The 24607-nt window shown below is 40.2% G+C and overlaps 2 protein-coding genes across 17 annotated transcripts in view; one reads left to right on the top strand and one right to left on the bottom strand.

Moving 5' to 3' along the window:
- The window catches only part of GREB1L (GREB1 like retinoic acid receptor coactivator), a 126756-nt gene extending 119231 nt beyond the window's left edge, over positions 1-7525 (top strand). For all 10 annotated transcript variants that reach the window (XM_084509573.1, XM_084509581.1, XM_084509574.1 and 7 more), the window contains 6 exons: positions 118-283; positions 1299-1526; positions 2841-2982; positions 3417-3617; positions 4518-4656; positions 5035-7525. In XM_084509573.1, coding sequence (XP_084365699.1) covers positions 118-283; positions 1299-1526; positions 2841-2982; positions 3417-3617; positions 4518-4656; positions 5035-5198 — 1040 coding nt within the window. In that variant the 3' untranslated portion in view covers positions 5199-7525. The remainder of the gene's footprint in view (positions 1-117; positions 284-1298; positions 1527-2840; positions 2983-3416; positions 3618-4517; positions 4657-5034) is intronic.
- A 548-nt stretch (positions 7526-8073) lies between these two features.
- The window catches only part of ESCO1 (establishment of sister chromatid cohesion N-acetyltransferase 1), a 33269-nt gene continuing 16735 nt past the window's right edge, over positions 8074-24607 (bottom strand). For 5 of the 7 annotated variants that reach the window (XM_084509583.1, XM_084509586.1, XM_084509587.1 and 2 more), the window contains exons 8-12: positions 22476-22607; positions 15134-15223; positions 12179-12322; positions 11588-11775; positions 8074-8937 (exon numbers count right to left, since the gene is read on the bottom strand). In XM_084509583.1, coding sequence (XP_084365709.1) covers positions 8790-8937; positions 11588-11775; positions 12179-12322; positions 15134-15223; positions 22476-22607 — 702 coding nt within the window. In that variant the 3' untranslated portion in view covers positions 8074-8789. Of the gene's footprint in view, positions 8938-11587; positions 11776-12178; positions 12323-15133; positions 15224-15813; positions 15937-22475; positions 22608-24607 lie in introns of those variants that run through there. The other 2 variants (XM_084509588.1, XM_084509589.1) reach the window with 2 other exon arrangements.

Below are 24607 nucleotides of genomic sequence, written 5' to 3' on the forward strand. Positions count from 1 at the left end.
AGCACCAAGTTCATAAAGGGTAATGATTGCAGCTCATTGCGTAGCCTTCCTTTGGGAAGAGAGAGCGATGAAGTCAAACCGAGTTCTCTGTCCGTCCCCATTCCGGTGTTTCCTCAGGTGCTGCCAGGTTTCTGATTAAGGAGCTGTCCTACCACAACCTGGAGCTGGAGCGAAACCGCTTGGAGGAGCTGGGGGTCAAACGCCAGTGTGTGTGGCCTTTCATTGTGGTCATGGATGATTCCTGCGTGCTGTGGAACATCCACAGCGTCCACGAACAGTCCAGGTGAGTCACCACCCAGCGCAGGGCAGTTTCTCTGACCCAGCAGGGAAAGCAGCACCGCTCCAGTCAGCACCCGCAGCTCCGGCTCATCTGTAGCATCCGACAGCGAGTGGAAGACCAGACAGCTGGGAAAGCAGGGCAGCTGGAACTGCTGGGAGTGCACTCAAAATACGGCTAAGAGAGCCGCTTTTGGCAGTGACTTGGATGCAGAAACATCAGGCAGGCTATCCAAAAGGCCTCACAGCAGTCATTATCTACTCAATTGCTAGTTAAATAGTCCAGGAACAGCACGCTTGGATACTAGATCTATTCCCTAAAATGCCAAAAAACACATCCTTCTCCTTGCTACCATCTGCCCCTCACTCAGAGCAGTGGGAAGGCTGCAGATTTGTCCTGCTTGCCACCGTCGTCCAACCTAACGCTGTGACACGCTTCCACCTGGCTCTGCCCTTACGGCCGTGTCCCACAGCGAGCATCGTCAGCAAACCTCTGCCTGTGCACAGCTGTGCCGAAAGCCACTCGCGCTTTCAGTGACTATTTGGGGTGATTTCTCAGTATTTTACTTCCCTCGTTTCGTTTGATTCAATTTATGTTTACCAATGAAAGGTTTTTTGTGGAAGCTTCTGCTTTTCAGAAGGCTTTAAGCTGTCGCTCTCAGTGCTTGTGCTGTTCATTACCGAAAAAACAGCCTTCCAGAAATGCTGCACGAGGTGATTCCTTTTCCTTTTCTACACTGCTGCACAAGACCTGATTCTGCTGAAGAGCCCGTTTTCCTCGGAGGAGTAAATTGAGGGGATAAGATGAATTGGCTGCTGTTTAAAGTCTGTGTTTGTTTATATATTTTACAGCACGGAGAATAAACAGTAATGATTGCTAATGGACTTTCTTGGACCTGTATATACATTCCATTAATTATACAAATATATAGATATATTCACACACAGAAGCACTTATATATGGCACGTGTTCTATAAGCATAATCAGCCAGCTTTGTATGTTGTATGATTACGTTTTGCAGCCAGTCCCTGGAGCCTGAGGGTACCAGTAAGAACGTCTCCTTGAAGAGTGTTCTCCAGCACATGGAAGCCACCCCCAAAATCGTTCACTATGCAATACTGGGCGTGCAGAAGTGGAACAGCAAGCTGAATGCCAGGAGCACGAAGGCTCCGTTCTCCAGGTGCCACGTGCGTGACTTTATACTGCTCAACATAGACCTGACCCAGAATGTGCAATATGATCTGAACAGGTAGGCAAGACGTGCTGGTGCTGAAAGGGGGTGGCGTGACGAGCAGCTTGTCACTGCGTTTTCTAAATGCTTTGGGGATAAATCAGAGGGTCCGGGCTGAGGTACATGATCACAGCACAGCGGTGCGCGCTGCACCAAAAGAGCTGCCAGAGGGAGACCGTGAGGCGAGGCAAGGGAGGGCTGCAGAGGACTGAAGGGGCAGGGATCAAAGAAGAAAAGCTTCAGGAGAAAAAAATAAATGAGGAGGAGAGCAATAATAGAGGGAAGAGGCCAAAGTGACAGCAGTCACAGGAAGCGTGTGGAGCCTTTGTAAGAGGCAGGAGCCTGCTGTGTGACTGAGAGCAGGAGTGTAGGCAGAGGCTGAGCACTGCTACGCCACGTGCCCTGAGGAGGGATTCCTGGCACTTCACTCACCTCTCCTCCCTGTTGCCACCTGGTTTGGGAATTAAAGAGATGAACAGTTAACTTTCCGCTATAAACTTCCTTTTTTTCCCTTCCTCCTTCTAACTCCATCCTAAAACATTTAAATAAACCACTGTTGTCATGGGGTTTTACCTCTAATTCTCATCGCAGACATTGGGCTGGCAAAATCCAATTCCCTGTCCCCCCTGATCGTGGCCAAGTGAGTTTGGAGTAAACCCCCTCTCTGGCCCTGGGGCATCTCCTGCTGCTATTTTCAGGGAGCCCGTGTATTTGAGCGAGGAGCTGCAGCCAGCCAGTGCAAGCCAGGGTCTGGCATGGCTTGCAGAGCGCTTGATGTCATGTTCTCTGCCTGGCTGAATCATGAGATGGGAGTCAGCCCACAGACAGGACCGTCACATCTGAAGTAACGCAGGGTACGCGTTAGGTCTCTGCTGCTCTGTCTCCCGCAGCCAAATATTTGTCCAAGCCCGTTTCTCTGGAGGCTGGACACTGCAGCGCTCTAAAATATGTCAACTTTAAAATACAGGGAAAAAAAAATAAATAAAAAAGAGAAGGGAAAACAAAAGGGAGGGGACGAAGTGCTCGGTGCCAGTACATGACGAGGGTGAGAGGCATGGCCAAGCTTGCTACGAGGAAGAAACCTGCAGGCATGCTGAAAAGTGAAGATTTGTTTTGTCTTTGGATTACCTGAAACCGCTTTCCTACACCGGGAACACGCTGAGGAAATGGTTCTTAGGCGCTGTGCAGAGAATTTGTACAGGAACCGTATCGCACTGTCTCCAGAAATCACTGCTAGGCCAGCTCTGATGCATTTTAGCTGAGGCTGTGTGAAAGCTGGCTTACTCCCAGCAGCAGCACAGCTGGTTTAGTCAACTTGTGTTTAATGTCCAGGTATTTCTGTGAAGATGTAGATTTTAATCTGAGGACCAACAGCAGTGGCCTGCTCATCTGTCGCTTCAACAACTTCAGTGTCATGAAGAAACATATCCAGGTTGGAGGACAAAAGGACTTCATCGTTAAGCCTAAAATCATGGTGAGTGTATGTGTGTGCTCCCCCCTACACTGAGGGTAAAGTCAGGACCTGGTTACCTTAGAAAGAATGAATTTTTTAGCCCTTTATGTTTATTTAGGGCTTATTTGAAATCTAACATTTATAATCTGTGGTAGGGCTGCCACCTAAATAGAAAATAATAAATACATGGCTAATTATAAATTTTTAACAACAATCCTCCTGATCTATTAATGGTTTTACACTAAAACAGTTTTAAACTAAAAGAGGCGAGGTTTAGATTAGGCATTAGGAAGAAATTTTTCACTCAGAGGGTGGTGAGGCACTGGCACAGGCTGCCCGGATAAGCTGTGGGTGCTTCTCTGCCATGGTGACCCCTTCCCTAACTGGATGAACTCCTGCAGAGAAGATGCACTTAGAGGGGGGGTTAAAAGTTGCTCTCCTTGGTTTTGTTGCAGGTTTCGGACAGCCTGGCACCAATAATGCCTCTTCAGTACGTCTGTGCCCCGGACAGTGAGCATACCTTGTTGGCAGCCCCATCGCAGTTCCTCCTGGAGAAGTTCCTTCAGCACGCGACGTACAAACTCTTCCCCAAGGCCGTTCACAACTTCAAGAACCCGGTGCTGGCCATTGACTGCTACCTGAACATCGGGCTCGAGGTACAAAACACACAGGGGTAACGGGGACCGGTAAACACCAATCTTCACTGCGACTCGTTCTTTAGGTTGAAAACCCCCTTTTGTGAACCCCCAGCACCACGGGTAAAGTTTGAAGATGCTGATGTAAAACATCTCTGGTGTTTGAGCTTGAAGGAGCTCTGGGGGGCTGGCAGTAAAACCTCCTCGCTGGGTGGTGCGGGCAGAGACCAGAGGGAGGGAGCACGTCCATCTTACGTAAATAATATTTCACGTAGAGCAAAAGTCCTGAAGTGATGCTGTTTTGCTGTGACAAAACTGGGTGTGCTCTGTAGCTTTCTGTACAGCTACCCACAGAAGTTTTCAGATCACTGTCACACCCGTATTTTTACAGCATTTTATCATCTGTGCTTGCTTTATCCTTGCAACAAGCTTGTTCTGGCTGAGAGTTTCTGATGCGACTCTTCTGGTAGCTCGCTTCACTGATGGACGAAGCTCTTTCTGTGCAGTGCTTCTCTCCATTTATTTACAGGCTCTTCTTTTTGTGAAATGGGCTTCTAGGGAAACTTTTTTTATTATTTTTGCAAGTGTATCTATAGATAGGCAGATGTAATTTTTGAACCCTTCAGTCAGTTTGAACAGGGTCTGAAGCAGAGGGAAAGCCCAACACGAGTTTTTTTCTGGCCTGTTTCACGGAGGTCAGTGGCAAGGCAGAGGAGAAACCCTTCAGTACAGGAAGCGTCACGGCACTGAAACGCGGGAGAGTCCCAGTGGTGGCAACCACTTGGCTGGCCACTGCGGCCAGCAAAAGACACGCGGCTGCACAAAGGAGCTGGTGCTTTGCTAGTTTCAGTGCCCGTGTAATTAGTTAACTAACGTTTGCTAATGGAGACGGGCTGCCTTTCTTTTCCCCTTCTGTTCCAGGTGGCGATATGCTACGTTAGCTCCCGCCCGCACTCGGTCAACGTCAACTGCGAAGGGGTGTTTTTCAGCGGACTTCTGCTCTATCTCTGTGACTCTTTTGTGGGCGCGGACCTCCTCAAGCGGTTCAGGTTTCTGAAAGGTAATCACCTTGCCCTGCTGCACAGCCTCGTTGCCTTGCTTGCCTGTGAAGCGGTAGCACGGAGGAAAAGGGAACAGTTAGAAGAACAAGCAGGTTCATTAAGCAGCTCCATTTGCGGTTGCTGCTGACATTGTTTTCAGAAGCAGCAGATGGATTGTTTATTTTTGGAGTGTAAAATGCTGCCCCTTTAGTAGTAAGCGCAGGCAATTGAACCTTAGCTAAGCTTTGATAAATCACGTTCATTATGTTATTATAAAGTGACATCATGCGCTCTGCTACAGTTGATACTAACGCCTTGTACTTACACTGCCTAGGGCAATGAATTGAGAAAAGACAGTTGTTATTGTACCGAGGATCTAACGTGCTTTTCCATTGAAGGTGCCACGCTGTGCGTCATATGTCAAGACAGAAGCTCGCTACGGCAGACGATAGTCCGCTTGGAGCTGGAGGACGAGTGGCAGTTCCGCCTCCGGGATGAGTTTCAAACTGCTAACAGCAGCGATGACAAACCGCTCTATTTTCTTACTGGACGCCATATATAAGCTTCGATAAGACACCGATAACAAAGAAAAAAAGAACTTTTTTTTAAAAAAAAAAAAGTACAATCACTGTGGAGCAAAGTGCAACCAATATTTATCTAGACTTCTCTAAAGGATTCCCCAAAATTCTAAAGTAGGCTTTATTCCTAGGTATAAAATTACCACAGCAGTTACGATTTGAAGGATCATGGATTCGTGTTATGTTCTCATCAGTCCCAACCGCTGGCACTAATCACACCGCCAGCCGAGGCGTAGGATCTAGGAAGAGGACGTGATTTGGTCAATGAAGAATTCTCTTTACCTTCAGCTGAGCTAGGGGAAGAGGCTGCTTTCCGCAGCTGCTAGCTTGAATGTGTTACAAGAAACTCAGCGCAGCATATGGGATTTATTGAAGATACGTGGAGGAGAGCCCGCTGTTTCTCTTCAGCTCTGTACTTCGGTACGGGAATACTCAGGGGTTTGAAACTACAATGTAACGTAGGTATTTGTATTAAAAGGAATAGTCTTGTTCTCTGTGCAGTGTTAGTTGAAGATTTGTAATTGTGTATGTATTGAAACTGTCTTTGGCAAAATTTCCACAGGTGTTCTAAGTTTACTACTTAAACCTGAACAAATCAGCAGAGGCGTGGCAGGCACCGTGCACACAGGTGCTCCCAGCAGCGTTACTTCACCCGCTAAGTACCTTGGCTTGCTCGGTGTCCTCACGCAGCTCCAGCTGGCTGCAGGTGTAAGATCAGGTCTGTCTGTTCACAGCCGTAGGTGATTCAGGTGCCAGGAGGGCAGCAGTGCCGGGGCTGCACTGGGGAGAGAAAAGAAGAGTCCAACTGAATGAGAGCAGCGCGTACAACAGCTTAGGGGGGAAATCCTGAGGAGCTGGGGCTGCTCAGGAGAGATTCTGTCCAGAAGCAACCCCCGCCTAGCACCGCCAGCCCCTCGTTTGGTTGACCCCTGTGCATAGTGGCTGTGGCCTGCGAGCTGCTCCAGAAAGAATGCAGCGCGGTACGATTCGGCTTTCAGGGTTGAAGCACACCAGTACGCTGTTTTCCTCGTGCAGTTAACCGATTGGTGTTTCCAGATCTTTCCAAAATAAAAATATCCCTGCACATCATAACCCCATTTATTAAAAAGTGCAGCATGTTTTTAGAAGAGGTTCAGGTACGTTCATCTAATCCCCCCAAACCTAACACATCTTGCTTTATCCTTGACCTACAACTCATTGGAGAAGGACTTGCCAAAGCTGCATTTTTTTTTAAACACATAGTGTCAATTGAGCAACTTCTTTATCTGGTGAAAAGGTGTTTACAAATGGGAAAAACAACATGTATTAGACTGAGGCTAAAGGAAAATGGGTTGCATATAAATGTGTTAATGTAGCTTCACTCTGATGCTGTACATTTGGCAAATTTCACGTGAACAACCCAGTTCTGTACACTTATATTTTCCTTCAGACACAACCTGCCTTATATTTAACACTTGGAAGATGTAGGAATGCACACGATGCTTCTCGAAGCTTTTGGTACGCAGCTGACTGCGTTCCAGTGTTTCTGGTTTTGCCAGAAGGGCTGCAGGACACCCCGAGTCTCAGTGTGAAGCGTGAGGTACTGAGCCGTCAGGAAAAGGTTCCCTTTTGTTTGTGTATTTGATGTTTGCACTAAGTTCTTAAAAGTCCAGGTGCTGAGACTACTCTGGCAAGTTAGCCCTCTGGTGAGACAGTGCAAAATTGTCCTGAAGGTTGAGCACGAAGTCAGAACGTCAGCGTATTTGCCTTCCTTTACCGAGGAACAGTAAACCAGTTTCCTTACCTCTCTCTCTGCCATGCAGAAGCAAGGAGCTTTATAATGGAAAAGAGGATAGATACTAAGAAGCTCAAACCCTGTAGGCCTGGCCGGTTGAAAACTTAACTTGTTGCCTGTGAATTCCTGGAAAGGATACTGTTATTTGACATCTGGGTTATCGTTATTCCTTTTTCGGTTTAAGCCTCACCATCAAGGCCATTCTTATGAATGTATTAAATTGGCCAGCATTATATTTTTCCTGTAGATGTTACTGTCTATTCGCAGGTTAAATTTGAATGTAAACTAAGATTTAAAGAATCATATTCAAATGCTTTTTGCTTAACTTATGTAATTGCTTTTTGTGACTTTTGGAGGAGGGTTCAAAACGTTGCTTTCCTAGTGTAAAGTTTTCTTAACCAAAAACTTGGTGAATTTAGCTTCACTAGTCAGTCTACCTCATGTTATTGTTTATGAACTGAAACTGTCTGAAGTTGTGGCTATGGTATGTTTATAATGTGCTTTCATTAAATTTGAATATATTAAGTTACCATTTAAGACTGCCTCTATTTTAACTGTTTGCACCAGACAAAGTTTATGTTGTTGTTGTTTTTTTTTTTTAAATGCCTTAAAACGTAGTGCTTATACCGGAGAAACTCACAGCATAGTGCTACACTGAGTGTTACTTGTTACAAAAAGGTTAGTTCAGCATCCTGCCAGTCCTACGGATTTTTCAGGCTGGGTACCTGTGATCTTAGAGTTCCAAAATTAAAAAAACACAAATGTTTAAATTTCACCTGAATCTTACCCATCCCACAGCAGGGTTTTTAAGCCATTTTTCAAGTATGAACTTACTACTACCTCCCATCTTACCTCATAGCAGGTTGCTACTGAGCCAGAGCTGCTGGGAACTGACCGTAAGCATGCAATGCAAACGCGTTGTCAGTCAGGTGATTCCGGTCCCAAGCAGGTGAGATGCAGTGGCTGCTTTCCAAGGAGCACTTCCAAACGCCCAGCAGCTGCCTTTAGCTGCTAAGGTAATCTCTCACAGAAACGAAAGTATAAAACACACCGAAGATTCATTCACACTCGGTATCAATACAGAGTAACTTTAGAAAAAGCTATCAAGAATTTTATTTTCAATCTATCTACATTATGTACAGATCAAGAAAGGCCACAGCAGTTTTTCAACATACAAACCCTTTAAAAGAGGAGAGCTTTATGAAGGAGCGACAAGTATCCAAGTGAAGTCCGCTAACAGAGGTATATACTCAGTACAGCACTTGCAGGGACACCAAGAGCACACTGCTCCGTGGGGGTTTCATTCCACCTCTGCAGGAGACGGGAGGTAAAACGAGTTTCCCCGCAGCCATCACCCAGGCTGCCCTTACGCCCGGCCGTGCGCAGGATGCATGCCAGGAGCTCAGGCTTGGACTCTGCTGCCTCACCCGCCCGCGGTGTTTAAGCACTGGTATATCACCACGTTAAGAACTTCAGCAGGTACTCATCAGTGAGACTATAGTCTTTGCATTTTAGTTTACAGTCCACTATGAACAATTTTCTGCTGCATGTAAACATGACTAACTAGATAAAATACAATCAAACTTCTGTAAAAGTTAATAAAATATCTTTCTTTTAAAAAAACAAAGTTAGCCTATTACTGCATTGTTTACAATTTTAATAAAATAGTACAACCTTTTGGTTGTTACCAGTCCTGAGTTCACGGTAAGAAAAATGGCCCTGGCTTCTGCATAAGGTCTGCACCAATTCAGTACATTTTGGCAGAAGTCTCCTGATAAAAAGGGAATTCCTTCAGAAGCAGTTAAGTCTGATGCTGTCCATTGAGGAAGTTGTATACTAGGAACTGGCCGGTGCCACAGTACTGCGTCGCAAAGAGTTTTCCATCAGGAGTGGGGTCGGAGAAAGCAATTTCTTCTTTACTTAAGTATGAGCCATATATGAAGTTGCTCCTGTTTGGAAGAAAAGAAGAACACAACACATTAATCACCCTCAGGAAATAACGTAAGAGTATTTATGCTATTAGGCTACAACCCATCAGAAACCTCCATTTGTATTTGCTATATCCTCTTCCCAAATGGCAAAAGGAATCATTCGTGCTAGGAAGGTTTTGGTATCTTAAAAAGTGTTTGTAGAGGGCAATTTCATCCGAGTTGCAGCAACAGTTCGATTTCAGAGCTTAAAAGAAGGTCTGAAATCATTCCAACTATCTCTTCACAGAAAAGACACTGCTAGAACTATGGGGCTACAATCACCAGGAATGAAAATGTAAGCTGCAAAGCAGTTAGGGTCCTGACTGAGGGGTCTCAACAGACCAGATGAAATTTCAAGTTTCTAGTTTGAAGAAACAAATAACAAATAAACAAAACATTTGACATTTGGATAGAGCACAGCTTGGATTAATTTAGGACGTTTAAGAACATAGCACAAAATTCCTAAGTGATACATTTTCAATAGCGATTACATGAAGATTCGATCTAACTTCATGAAAATATCACATACATGTTCTGTTCTTACTTGAAGGTAGGAAAGAATCAAAGATACCACTGTATTTTTTTGGATGGCTACGTGAGCAAAGTTAGAAAACTGATCTCAGGCTTTAAGACCTTGGTGATGGGAAAAACAAAATAAACTTCTTTGGAAACAGAAGAAACTCCCAAAGTTACCTTTTTGAGTTCTGGTAAAATATACTTGCAGGTACTTGCAGAGCAAGTGTTAACACCTATCATATATGGACATCTCCATTACATCTTGAGGAAAAGACAACAGCAACAAAGTCTTTCTTCAATTATTACCAGCTTTATTGCCTTCTCAATAGTATATTACTACCTTTAGGAAGATGATTTTGGAAAATACCAGTCAAGACAGTCTGAGGACCTATTTATGTATTGCATTGTGTATTTTTGACTCCAAGCGTTGCAAGCTCAAGTGAAATGGAGCAGACGCTCTCAAAGTGAACTTAACTTCTGCTAGGATACCTTCAACATTTTGAAGGCGGGATTTAGCTGGCTACCAGAATCATCCTGTTCATACTGCCTTTTGCTCAGGGAGACACTGAGGCTGAAGCTTCACCAGCAGCTGAGCAGATCCAACTGCTTACTGCCATTAAAAAGCAGGCCTTGCTCCTTTACGTCGCCTTCTGCAACTTCCTGCACTCCCTCCCTCACACCAAATCCAGTGCACATTTTTTGATGCCCAGTTAGCTGGTTTGCAGAAAGGCTGGTTTGCCTTTCTGCAAACCAGCTAACTGGGCATCAAAAAAGAGCTCTTTTGGGTGAACCTGCTTTCTACTACTTAGCAAATTAAAAATGATCTAGTGGAAGGCTAAACGAGCACCAGAAAACTGTAAAAGGTGAGGTGCAGTGCACAGCTAAGAGGAGAACTGACACCTCTTCTTGATAGCAGTAACAATCCATTAAAAAGGACTCCAAGGATCCTTTAGAGCTGTGACTGAGGGAACAGCTCAAGCATTGCTCTGGGAAGAAGTCCTTCCAGCATAAATAGTTTATAGGACACTACTGAATACATGGATTAAAAATCAGCCTCCAAAAAGAAAAGCACCCCAAAATCATCATGGTAATATGCTTATCTGAATCCAGTTCTACAGCTGATAGTTCAGACAGAACGTGACCTAACAGGAAATTTCGAGTCACTGCACCAGCCATTTGGATGCATTTATCTTGCTGTGGAACAGCTTTGCCAGGCTCTCCAAATAGCTGAGAGTGTGAGGACTGGCAGACACACAAGCGTCCCTGTGCCACAAACTCCAACAGGATGAGGCTAGCCAGGCAGCTGGCACAAACCTGACAGCCCAGCAATAACAAGAGTTGGGTAGTTTTACGCATCACTAAGGACAGGGAGTCAGACTTCTAGGAAATGTCACTAGAAGAAAGTATTTTAATGTTTAGGAGTTTCCAGAGAACGGGGGGGGGGAAAAAAAGATGAACAAGGGTTTGGAGATTCAACATTTTTAACATTTGTCTGAACAGCAGTGTGAATTTTTGTGTCCTTTTATGCATCTAGTACTTAGTCCTCAGCTGAATACACTCATTACAAGCTACTAAATCTCTATGGAAGTTAATGTTTCAGAAGTCTCAGCAAACCTGAGCAAAGCCAAAAAAAAATAAAAAGGTTAAAACTATCACTGAAGTACGGCTGTTAGCCACTTGACTGTATCAAATAGTTCCAGGTACTTGTTTCTGCTCTTTTCCCTTTGCTACCTCTACGGAACAGACACTTGGCCAATGATTAGGTCACAGTCCTTAACACTGTGACCTTAGATGCTCTGACCAAAGACAGTCTCACTTCCTCCACTCGTAATTACCTCAGAGGAATTTACCCAAGCTCATCTGCAGTCGACTAGGCTGGCTCATTACAACTGCACTTAGCATAAAGGTTACTGTTAAGACAACCTGCAGAACACTGAGTTCAGTTAGTTACTGAACACCACAGAACACTGGAATCATCCACTGCGCTCACCTCTACATTGCCAGTATCGCTGGAAATGTAAAGATGCAAGCCTGAGACCCAAAGGAATGCAATAAATCTCTTGGACTCCAGCCCATCAAACTCATATAACCAAGGAAACATTTTTGGTATTACCTGAGACACTCTATCATCCGAGAAGCAATCTTCTTTCGACGCATCATGCTGAATACCCATATTCGACTAATCCCACAAATAGCAGGTTCTGGTGACGTTGAACAGCACCATGCTTTCTGTCTTTCGAATATGACTTTTTCATTTTCTGAACTAACTTCTGGAACCTTCTCTTCTATAACTCTGTAGCCCTGCAGGTGACGTCAAAATATGTTACTATATAAAAGCATCATTAATGATTAAATACAATTCTTGGGTAATATATTTCAGCTGAACATACATACATGTTAAACGCCTCACCAAAAAGAATGCATCTGTCTAATTTGATTTCTGTTGACAATTTCAGAATTGAAATATAAGATAAACGATTTAACCTCACAAAAAAAAAAAAAAACCTAAATCTTATCTGATTTAAAATAATATCAACAAAGAAAATCTAATTCTTATTACCCCCTGTCATTAAAGTGTCTGTACTTATTTGCCAAATGGCTAGTCTCAAACTCTTAGGTAATTCTATAGTTTCAGCATGTCTGAAGAACACAGTCACCAAGCACCAACTTTAAGAGGCTACCTTTCTCCAGTTCAATCACTTACCCACTGGATGTGCTCTGCAATTAAACAGCCAATAACTTTTTTGTCGTTAGAAATAAAAAGAAGAGTTTTCGTTCTAGAGTAACACATGAGCGGAGCTTGCTGAAATCCCAAGTCATTGTCTACCATTTCTCTAATTTCTTCAACCTGTCAAAATAAGTTGAAATGCTGCATAAGAAACACGTGTATAAATATATATATATATTTTTTTTTTTTTTACAAATATACATTAAAATTACAGATTTACAGAAACACACTAAGTTATCTAGAACACCAAAAACTATTCCAGAAGTTAAGGATTATTGGAAGGAAAGTGCAACACACAAGTCCACATAAGTTTTCCTTAAATTATACTTGTCTGGAAACATGAAGAGCAGAAACCTCTAAATCAGCTTCCAGTAAGTCCAGACTCATTTAGCCAAAGGCTAACAGGGAGGATGCACGTTATCTAACTGTGGACTCTGGTATTTTAGCCAGAAAATGAGGTCTATACAAAAAGTTAAACAAGTGTAGTGGAAGGTTTTTAGCTGGTTATTTTTAAAGTCTTGAAATAATGAATCCATTAAGGGTCTTGAGCAGATGATAGCAAGCACAGTGCCAAGGGGTTTGCATAAGGGATCATGCATGTGTTTGCTGAAACGGAATGATTAGCTGTTGCCTCCTTCCTCCAGCTTTTGGCTCTTCCGTTAGTTTGTAAAGCTTAACTGGAACTCAAAATTTCAATGTTTAGTTTAAAATGTTTAGTTAAAGAAGTTTTAAACTTGCTAATGCAAGTTTAAAAGAAACTTATGAACTCCAGCATGAATATAAAGAAAAGCTTACGCTTGAGCTGAGGTTTTACTGGGGGAATCCTATACCTGTAACCAGGCACTGAAACATCTCATCACTTACAGGAGTCCGAAATAAATGTGGCCTTTTCTATGCAGTGCATTAAATGGCATAAGTGTCTTCAACGCATGTTGTAGTTACATTACTAAAACAATACTGGAATTACGGATGCTTTGAATATAGAAGATTAGCGGTGATCAAAGGAAAATTGTTTTCAAAACATGCTTTTAAAGTAATTTCAAAAATTCCTGGTATCAGCTACTCTCTTTTCTCATCTAACCTTCATGCACCAGTCATTTAATGACAATTCAGATTAAACAATTTGAAACATTATGTCACCTTTCTTAAAGTGCTGTTCCACAGCCACAGCGCTGACCACTGTAGATGCTCTCAACTTTAACCATGCAGGATTACAGAGAACTCTGTCCTAAATGACTTCATTTGCTACAGCTTTCTTTTCCTCTGCCCCAATTAGGTATTTTACGCTTGGTTTTGTTTCTTCCTCAGTCATTTTAGTAAAAAAAAAAAAAAAAAAAAAAAATGCAACTACATGCAAAACTTTATACTGATGTAATACTAAAATTCAGACAAAGCCACCAGAAAAACTAAACTTAGTAAACAAACTTATCTGCATTAAATACCGTAAGAAAAGCCATAGATTCTTTTTTCAATATGGCAACTTAGAAAATTCTGTTTTAGTCTAAAGAAAACCCACTGCAGTCACAGCATCTCAGGGAATCAATTAAAATTCTTGACTTACACAATTAAAATGTTAAAGCTTACAGCTTGCTAATTTCAGGAAAACCAGAAACACATTAAAACACATAGATTGGAGTAGTACAACCAACAATAAAAATGTTTTAAATATTACTATCTGGAGCACAAGCCATGGAATAGCAGAATAACTCAGGTGGAAAAGTACCTCAAGAGATTCAAGCTCCTGCTCTAAGCAGGTTCAGCTATGAGATCGAACCCTGTGACTCAGGGTTTGAAAACCTCCCCAGACAGAGCTGCCCAGCCTCCCTGGAGCAGTACAGATGTGCTGTGGGACAGTCATCTCCAGGTAGCCCTGCTTGAGCAGTGAGGCTGGACCAGAGGTCCTCCAGAGGCCCCTTCCAACCTCAGCCGTTCTGTGAGTGCAGTACTGTGAGAAAGTACTTCCTGGTCACAGCAAACCAGCAGCAAAATGTGAATCAGTGCCATACTACTGAAAAATGGAATGCCATATTAAGAGGTACTAACGCAGGCTAGCCAGCAAGATGCTTCTGCTCTACAGCCCGGCCAGTGTACTGTGCTCAGATTTAGATGGCGAGTTTCAAAAGAGACACGAGATATGGCACAGATGGAAAGAATCTAGTGGAAAGTATGACAATGATTAGAGCTCTATAAAATAATATTTAAGAGGGTAAACTGAAAAACAGCACACCCTTTCAATCTTCTTAAGGCAAAAACAACAGTTTGTTCAGGAACACAGAAGCTGTTGCAAAAAGGAAAAGAAGGATGTTACCTACAGCTGGGGAAGTACGACTTCCATGAATGAGCTAAAATTGCAGCATGGAGATTCTGTTGGACATTTAGGGGAAATCTGTGAAGCACTGCAACAAAGCCTCAGGAAGTTATTAAAAAAAAGCAGAAGTTTTAGAAAGTTATCAGATGCATCATAACCAGAGCTGATCCTGCTTTGCACAGGGGAATGGAATAGATGACTGAGGCCACTTTCTAACTGAATCTCTTTTTAGCCAAAAATCATCTAGGGAATGGTGCAGGTATTCACGCTGTGTAATAAGATCAATACATTTCAACCTGTTTAAATAGAGTAGATTTTTTTTTTATTATACAAAATATCTGGCAGACATTCCGTATATTAAAAAAATAAATTAAAATTCATTTGGTTGATGCTGTTCCCACCCCTGCTTTCCGTTCTAGCTCAGACCCATCCCCCTATGAAGGGTGCAGCAGTGTGTAGGAGTGAGAGCTCTGACCTGTTTGTGGAGAAAGCTACAGAACCACATCAGTTTTGAGTCCTTCAACTGCTCCCACATTAGTTCTACAAATTTTACATCCTCATTACTCAGAATCAAATATCAAATAACAAAATAAGACAAACAAGTCCAGTCCTTTTCACCATACCTTTTTAAGTGCATATTTTGGGTCATCAGGAAGAACCATTATTATCTTCCCATCAGGATATTCAGCCAGAATTCTCTCCTTTTTCCATCCCTAAATAAAACAAAAATTTATCTAAACCATACACAAGATGTACCTTTACAAACAGAAATTGCATATTATTGTTCTAGACACTGAACTTAGGCAGAGACTTCGAACTATTTAGCAGTTGTTTTGCTAGTGAAGGAAACTTCAGCTAGCTTTTTAAAATGAGCACAATAGATATAATAAGATCTTATTTATAGTACAATACAACAGCCTAACTATAACTAGAAGCAATTTAGCAAAGTGTCTTATTTCCCAACTAGATTTTTCCCCCAAGGACTGCAGTGCAAACTGAATTTTAAAACTGAAGTAGCAAACTCGGCTCACATAACTGATCTCCAAACCTAGGTAATATTTATTTTCCAGAGTCCAGTGAATGGAAAAAACCCTAAGTTTTATTGAAAGATTTCTTTTTAACATAGTTACCTCCACAAATACACACTCAGTTTTAAAGTTTGGCATGCGAAAGACCTCCAGGAGGTTCTAAGTGAACTGATTGGCATGCAGTTGCCCAAAATGTAAGGAATAGTTTATTTTGTTACTGATCATAACTAATAAAGCCACAAGAAGGATACTATAAAAAAAAATTTTATAACTACCTTCTAAGAATCTAATGGGGAAGGAGGCTACGTTGTGTGTATCTGAAGTATAAACATACTCAAAAAAATAGAGGTAATTAACTCTTCTTCAGATCCACACTCGTGGTGAATAATGAGCAGTACCTGCATGGAAAAAAACAAAACAAAAAAGCCACTTAAATCTAGTAAGATGGGACTGGTAGATATTAGAAATCAAGTTGCTTTGACGGGACCTAAAAGTACTGAATGCAGAAGTAACTTCAGCCACTGAAAAGGCTGATCTACAAGTCTAACTCAAAGCAACTTTAAATAAAAAAGCCTTTGAAGAAACAATATTGATGGAATAATTCTCATTGAAATCTGTACCTTTCCACAAAATAATGTTCAGCTAAAGACCGAGCAATGGAATTTGGCACTGAATGAATGCCATATAAACTACCACAAAAAATGTCAAACTTAGGTGTTACAACACTTGATCTGTACCTCAATGTAATCACACTGATTTTAATCCCTTACCCCAAACAAGTCATGGAAAGAATAATTTTAGAAATTCACCTGCTTGCTGGTAGTCTTGAACTATTTAAGTACAAGTTTAGCACCCAGCAAGGGAACAGTTGCAACACAGATACCATTTAAATCCTGCCTGCCTTTCTGCTCAGTAGCAGTTGCACTAAATGCCAAGACAACTACTAAAATTTGTATTATGACCTAAACATGAAGGGCAATGACCAGCAGTGCTACAATATCCATGAAAGCAGAGAAGTGCCATTGGTGGGACTGTGACATGCGCTTTGATTCTGTGAGAAAAGGCACGGACTTTGCCTCTCCAACTTCAAACACCATCCTCTCTCCATTTTTTGTCTTTCACTGCCTTCTGGCTACCTGTTTGCCCTACAAAAGCTTTCTGTAGCCTACTTTAAACCACCTGTGAGCATCACTCAACATGCCTGCAGAGAAATAAAACACGTCTGACAGTCCTTCCTTTACAGTATCCAGAATGGTGCAGGCCTAATGCCGAAAACTCTACTCTAAATTTGAAGCTACGGTGTTCTGTTGACCTAGCAGCCAGGCATTTCCAACAAAACGCAGTCTGTTCAGAAACATTTTCTATTACCACCAGACCGTTGTGATATGTTTAAGCAACAGCCTATTAGCAGAAGTCTAAATATGATTCAGTAAAAATGCAATTAATTGGGAAGATAAAATTACTCTAATACATATAACTTATTTTTATTATCGTCTGCCTATTTATTTTCTTAAGTGATTATCATTATATCATTATAACATCAGACCACATTCACAGGAAGGGCAACTTCTAAATTCAAGTACTTTGAAATTTATTCAGAAATGTATCTTTTAGATGAAGTTCTTCAAAAACTTCCTGCAAACTCTAAGCTCATCCAAAACTTTCAGTTCATTTGGTTTACATCAGAAAGGGCATTTTCAACCCTTATACCTTTGTTTTTGATGCAGCTTTGTGTACTTCAAACAAATGAACTAATATTTCATCTATCTGCTTTGCTTTTTCAGTATCCTTACTGTTCAGTCTTAGTAAGGAATGAACTGCGCTTCCTTTAAACCAGACTAATGGAAATAATGCACAAGATTTGTCACTGCTCTTTCATATTCTAACATCAAAGCTTTTAAGGAAAATGTTCTATAGCTTCAGCTGGGACAGATCCTGTTAAGTATCTAGAATACATCAAATGCACTTTAGTACCAGTATCTTCCACGTGGTCAGAAGATGATTTCCCTTAACACACTTATTAATTTAAAAAAAAAAAAGACTTGAAACAAAACACAACCTGAAAGGTATTTCAGTCACTGAGAACTAAAGTAGGACTCCTTAACTCAGGAATCATTACTACCGGAAGAAACAAAAGCATTGTATCTGCAAGGTATTTTATAATCTTCTACTACAGCGTCAAAAAATTGTTCTTCCCTTTCTTTTTGCTTGCCATTACTATAGGGCACTGGGACTTTTTGTTGCACAAGGCGCCCAAACATTCATGTACATTGCTTGTGATACACCAAGTTGAAAGGAAAGCTGTTGTTCCTGTCAGGACACATGTTCGGCAAGGCCTGGAGTAAAAGTACATGGCTGCACCACCCTTCCCTGACGCTGGAAGCCTGTGCTTAACAGCAGGTTACCTGTAAGTAGCTGTAACGTGGCTCATATAAACCTCATCGCCACAGGTAGGCAGAGCAGTGCTGCAGAGCCCCATCGTGTGTGGTAACAGCTGCAGTGCCCTCCTCCTTGCCATCTCACAGCTGCTTATCCTACCGGTACTTCATATACAAAACATGCCCTGAAAAGCTAACTTGTTTTTTAATCTGAGTGTTTCAAACTATCCTGTACCTTTTCCTCCCAATTCATACAAGGCTGTGCTTGCTTATTGAAGTGCAATGGCAATAAAATTACGAAAGGAAAAAAAGTAATTCAGAAAAAGGACAATAGAGCGTGGCAGTTGCTACTGCACCAGGACACAGCAGTATGGACAATTAGTAATTACAACTGTGGCGTGCAGTGCAGTGCTTTCACGGGCTATTATATATGTATGTAACAACCAGTGTAGAACACAGTGGGAAAGATGGCTCCAAAAGCACTGCAGCTGATATGTCAGGTGCTCAGTTTCACACAAAATATGCTCTGCTTATAGTTTAAGATATAGTTTGTGTCTTATGCAGATTTGTCTTTAAAAATACTTAAATAAATTAGAAGACATGGAAGACTGCTTGCACAATTCCTTGTTTTAAAAGTCCTTATGTAAGAGTAGGACAAATTTCAGCAAATCTGCTTTTATATATGTTTTTGTTTTTTAATAGGTATGTGTGTATGTCTGTCATGGAGTAGAGACAAGCCAGAACTATTTCCAAAATGAATACATATAGATGAAAACTGGTGTATTTTTCTTATATCATTTTTTCCTCAAAAAACATTGAAGAAGTGAGGAAAACTGAGTTAATAGGGTACCATTTTTGATATTAGGACTAAGAGAAACATTTGTAAAATGTTCTTCTCCTAATAATCAGGTTTATTATGAAATGTTATGATAATTTGCAGCAGAGAAATGGGCCTACTGCATTCTTCTTCCTGACTTTTTCATCAAGTTACAGATGTTCTGTCGCTACTTCCTCCAAGTGTAATGTGGAAACTGAAGTTTTGACTGCAGAATGCACTCAGATCCTTGGATGTAACCATTGTTTTAATACTGTTAAAACTAAGATTCTTACAGAAGATAGCTAATGGTAAGAACTTTATTTGAAATGTTATGTTTTATTTTGCATACACGTATCAATTTCAGAATTAATGCAAATCAAGAGAAGCATCAAATATTAAGATGACAAAATTCACCAACATCTTCAAGCCTCACAGATAGGCTTGGATGCTGTTATAGCAGAATAGCTACTTAAATCTTAGACAGTTAAGTCATTAGCCCAAACAACAGCTTCTCCCAATTTTGTTCAGCTCAAGATATTCTTAACTAAGAGGATGAGCTTGAAATACAAATATATTAACTGCATTCACCTCAGGCACCTGGATCCACAGGCATTTTCTAACTTAAATATTTGTCTCTGCAACTTAAAAACCTCATTAAAAACATTCTGCTCTTTAAAAAATTTGCTGAGATTAAAGTGATGGTAAGTGGTGTTACAAAGATAGCTAGATTTGTATTTATTTATTTTTTAAACCAAAACTGAACCACTCATCCCTCCTACAGTTTTACTACTGGAGTTAACATTGGTATGTATATAGCCATGCAATTGCAAGCACGTGCTAGAATGGCTTATTTTTTCTGGAGATTTTCAGATGTCTGAAACCAGAAGGATAGTGAGACAGACTCCTATATTGTCTATGGTAGTGGATCAATCTCACACTGCCCTATTCCTGCTCCAGGACTGTCCTCAACTACCTTACCCTCTTGCTCTTTCAGTTACCACGCTTCTATCAACAGAGAATGATACCCTTCAGGAAACTCATAGCAGTCCTTGCCAATATTCTATTCCCACATTTAGAAAGTGCCATTATACTTGCCAAATTCTCTCTCTCCATATAATGCCCACAATTTCCTTTTTGTCTCTATCAGCCATCAGTGACAAAGTGTGTAAAGTGTGTTTTTCAATATCATCTCCTTGTCCTACCTCTGAAGACATTATAGTATTTTTAGAGATATCTAAAAAGGATTTTTTAATAAAGGTTTAAAAAAAAAGTTTTAAAAATATGTTCTGTTGAAGAGAATAAGGTTTATTATTTATGTGCAGACTATCTTCTGGCCACTCAGTACTTTGAAAAAATAAAGGCAAAAAAAACACAAGCTTTATGCAGGCAGGCTAGACACAAACAATTATGAAGTCCATTTTCACAGTTCACAGCAAGAGAAGCTCTAGTGTGATAATGTACACAGCCATCTTCTTGTGATTCAGTGAAATGAATCATCAATAAAACGACCAGGCACGTAACAAGAGACACTCAACAGGGAGAAAGGCTGACACAAGTCTTCTCAAGTCTGACTGGGACTGCATCACATGGCATGAAGAATGTCAATAACAGGAGAATGAAAGATGCTTAGAAAACATTTCAAAATGGCCTCCAAATCAACAGCAATGACAAGTGTGTTAACTACATAAAAAACAACATCCAGAGAGCTAATGTAGTAAGATCCCAAGGTCACCTGCGTCAAACTAAGATCTTCTCTAGTACAATTTTTAAACTGCATGATGTTACTGTCCCATTAACACTTTGTGTCAGGGAAAGGAACACAGCCCTATTTTCAATACAGTAACTCTACATATAAATCTTTAGAAACCAAGCAAATCTCCAAATCATCCTTCCAAAAATCCTCACTGTGAACCTCCTACCAAGCAATCATTCTTCTGGTATTTCTGGGCAACTAAGAATTAACAGATAGAGACATGGTGTACCGATTCACTGGCAAGAAGGTTTATCTACAATTCAAATTATTTTTTAAGAGGAGGTGAGAATGTTTCTGTCATAGACATTACTAAAATCAAAAAAGAACCACCAACTATGGGTCAAATGATTAATATTAAAGATGTATCTACTTAGCAAGGCAGAAAACTGAGTCAATGAAAATTTTATAAGGAAAAAAACAGAGATGAGGATTTAAAGACTCATAAGGCTCCTTCCTTTGTGTTATACACCAGTTACCAGCTACATCCTCACTCCACAGCATTCCATCATGAAACACAACTAGACTCCTAACAGATTCAGAAATAAAAATGTTTACTCACTGAACTGACAATACAAACAATTTGACTGAATAAAAATTGTGAAGTTTTAACAAGATACCTAGCAGCTGAGGAAACATTTGGTGTACTTATAACAAAGGAAACTTTCTCTAACTTATGTATAGTTATTTACAACTGTTTTAAGGAAGTCTGCTCTTTCACTTTTTTGTTAATCATGCTGTTACTCTAGACTTACATACATGTAAGAAATTTCAGCTCTTCCAAGCTCCAAAATATTCAATTTCAAATTTCAGTGCAGCTTCCTTCCACCACGTGAACCTAGCAGCTTTAAATAACTACTGAACTCATATGCCAGCTTCTGTCCAGAAGAACTAACACCATCTTCTATGACTTATCTTTACAGCTCCAGTAACATTCAAGATCCTAAAATACTTGGGGTTGTGGGGAGAAGACAAACAGGAATATTATGAAAAAACATTTCTGCCCAGTCTCATCCTACAATGTAGTTACTGCACATCAGAAAAGATCTTTTAAGATGTCTGGATTATTCAGCAAAAACTAACCAAGAACAGAACAAATACCAAAACTATTTACTAGATAGTTTCAAACACTTGAGCTATGAAGATATATTTTTGTATTTATGAATCATGGGATAAAATTGAGCTTGAGATTTAAGAGTAGCCCAACTGCCATTTGGCACGTACATGAAATGAATTGGTGGCCTCAGTTCAGTTATCCTGGAGGTCTTATCTACTCGAGTGTAGAGTACTGAAGGTAACATGTGTGATAAAGAAAATAGACTTTGTGGATTCTGTTCTGGATTTCAGACATGTGAACAGATATTTCCTGAAAGTCTTGTAATATCAGCTACTGTGAAATAGCTGATTTTACACCATCCTTAAAATTGTAGAAGGTTTTTCAAATCTGTGTTTTAATATGACAGATACTCAGCTATAACACATATAATGAACCTATAGAATAATATTTTAAATTTATATTTAAAGATTACAATCACACTACTAATTTGGTATGTGATACACGATGACGTTGTATCAACTGGATTGCTAGGCAGCCTCTCTATTAATTACACATAATTAAGACAAATTTAGAAATCATCTAACATTACACGATTACAAAAACAGTCAGCTCTTTATCTGACAATTAATCCAACCGCTGCAAGAAGCAGCCTGTATTTAGCGCTTTCAAACAGTAACATTATTTTGTCTTCCTATCACCACCACGTCCCCATCCCACAAGACTAAGGAACTGTAAAAGATAGAATACAAAAGTAATGCAACATCACTATCCTACTGAATACCTTTCTAAGTGATGTATAGTCTGTCTGCTATGGCTTTGGAAACTATTTCCAAAAGTGGACTTGTGGCCTCCTGTGATATTAATTTATTAAAGCACAACAACATAATAATAGGAATTGTAACTAGTACACAGGAAGAAAAGAATTTTTTTCTTACCACATATTTTACGGCACTTATGAACTGGTTATGAAAGAGCAGGTGTTGGGTTTCATCCTCCGGATTTGAAGCAGTGTAAAGCATTCCACAAATATTACAGGAAATAGCACCAAATCTCTTCTGTCCTGCATCCTATTGAAAAAAAGGAAAAGAAAAAAAGTTATTTGTCATTTCCAAGCACAGTAAACAAACTTCAACAGAGCTTCCGCCTAATAAGATACGCCTGTTATAAATGTATAAACAATCTTCAGTAAAATCAACACAGAGGCTAAAATGGAGCGGAACACAAGAATAAGTACAGAATTTAGAATTCCATCTTCTGAAAATCCACACAGCCTCAAAAAAACCCAAATCACAAAGGAAACAGTAACCAACATCAAAATTAAGCCTTCTCCTTACCACATTATAAAGAACCAACTTCTCTTTTACTTCAAGAAATTTTAAAAAGTAACTCTTCCGTTGTTACGCTGCTTGCAGTGAATATAAGCATCTTTCATACAGAAAATAAATGAACCACATCTAGACCCACACTATTTGGTGTTCTCTATAGCTCTGCTGCTGCTTGTTCTTTTGGCTGTTCTTTTTGAGGTAAGCCATTTTCCTGAATGCTTGGAAGGCTACCATACATAACAAACATTACAGAAATAATCATTAAGACCAGCAATATGTCAGCAACTGTTGATCACATTTTTATAAAAAACAGGTGTTTCAAGGCAATCAAATAGCATTATGATTGTTTTAAAAACCTCTCTCCCCATTACTTTATAGTTTGTACAGATTAAAAGCCTCATATTTAAGATATTCTCAGGACTTAAGTCTTCACTCTTAATTGGAAGCTGGTAACTATCATGTTTTAGTTGCTATCTTAATAGTCCATGGCTTATTTTTCATATACTGGATAGCAGCTACAACACAAACAGAAGATCATATATTTACTTGTAACCTTTGTGTTATTCTCCTACTCTATAACCAACTATTACCAAAGTAAGGGCACTACTCAGTACCTATTGCTTTGTGATTTAGTCATTAAAACAGTACTATCAGCTTGCAAATATACTCAGATTGAGGAGTCAATGCCTAATAAAGAAGGAAGCGTCCGTTGTAGAAAGTGCTCCTTTGCAAAGAGCTAAAGAATACCAGTTAGCCTGAAGTCTCTAGCTAAAAATGCATGTCTGAAGGTATGGCTTAATGTTCCAACACAGTTTTATTTTTATTTTTTATTTTTTAAATACATTTGGATGTTGAGATTATGAAAGCAACAGTAAATGTCACTTTTAATCTATTTTAACATGTAACAGTATTGTATGTTTCAGGGTATAAAATTGCTATAAAAACAAAACACTTGCCACTTTGTTTTGTTTTAAAGGAAACTGACCTCTACACCAAATCAAAAGTACACAAATCCACAAGAAAACTTATCACCTGAATTTAATTTTGATTTCTAATAGTTGATTTATTCACAATCAAAAAAGCCCACTTTACAGATAAAACCATTTTGTAATATTGCAGAAGCATTTACAAATCACTTCTTCCATCTTCAAAGATATTTTTAAGCAAGTCTAAGAGCTAGATGCCAGCTCAGTGCTCCACACAACAGCAACTTATTTCAAGCAGTCACTAGAGAAGTCCAACATGTAGATATCAGTTTCTTTCCAAGAAGAGACTAAAGGTACAACTGCTTTGGTCATGCAAATTCAGAGCTGGACTTCTTTTTAGGAAGTTCAGAGTTGAACAGCTTCTTCTGGCTGGAAGTCAGCCAGAAGAAAAAAGCTGAATCTGAGAAGCCATGGCTTTACTAGGATGTCAATTTGTATGTTCATATGTTTACAGAAAGACAAACGGGTATATATTAATTTTACAAAAGAAAGAGGAGAGATGAATCCTGAGGTCAGATTTGCAAAGTCAGAACAGGAAGTTTCTAAAGGTGTAAAAACTGAACCCAACACATTTTGTTCTACCTACAGATTTCCTTTAAAGCAGCAACATAGTTCAAAACAAGGAACCAAGCTGGCCACCAAGATGTACTCCATTTCAAGGGTTTATACATGAGAGGAGAAAAGGCTGTTCAGCAGGAACTGGTGATCACCTTACGATGAACCGATCGAATCAAACCAGTAATTCCTATCTTGAGG

The sequence above is a fragment of the Aythya ferina genome, assembly GCF_964211825.1.
Source record: "Aythya ferina genome assembly, chromosome: 2".
Lineage (NCBI taxonomy): Eukaryota > Metazoa > Chordata > Aves > Anseriformes > Anatidae > Aythya > Aythya ferina.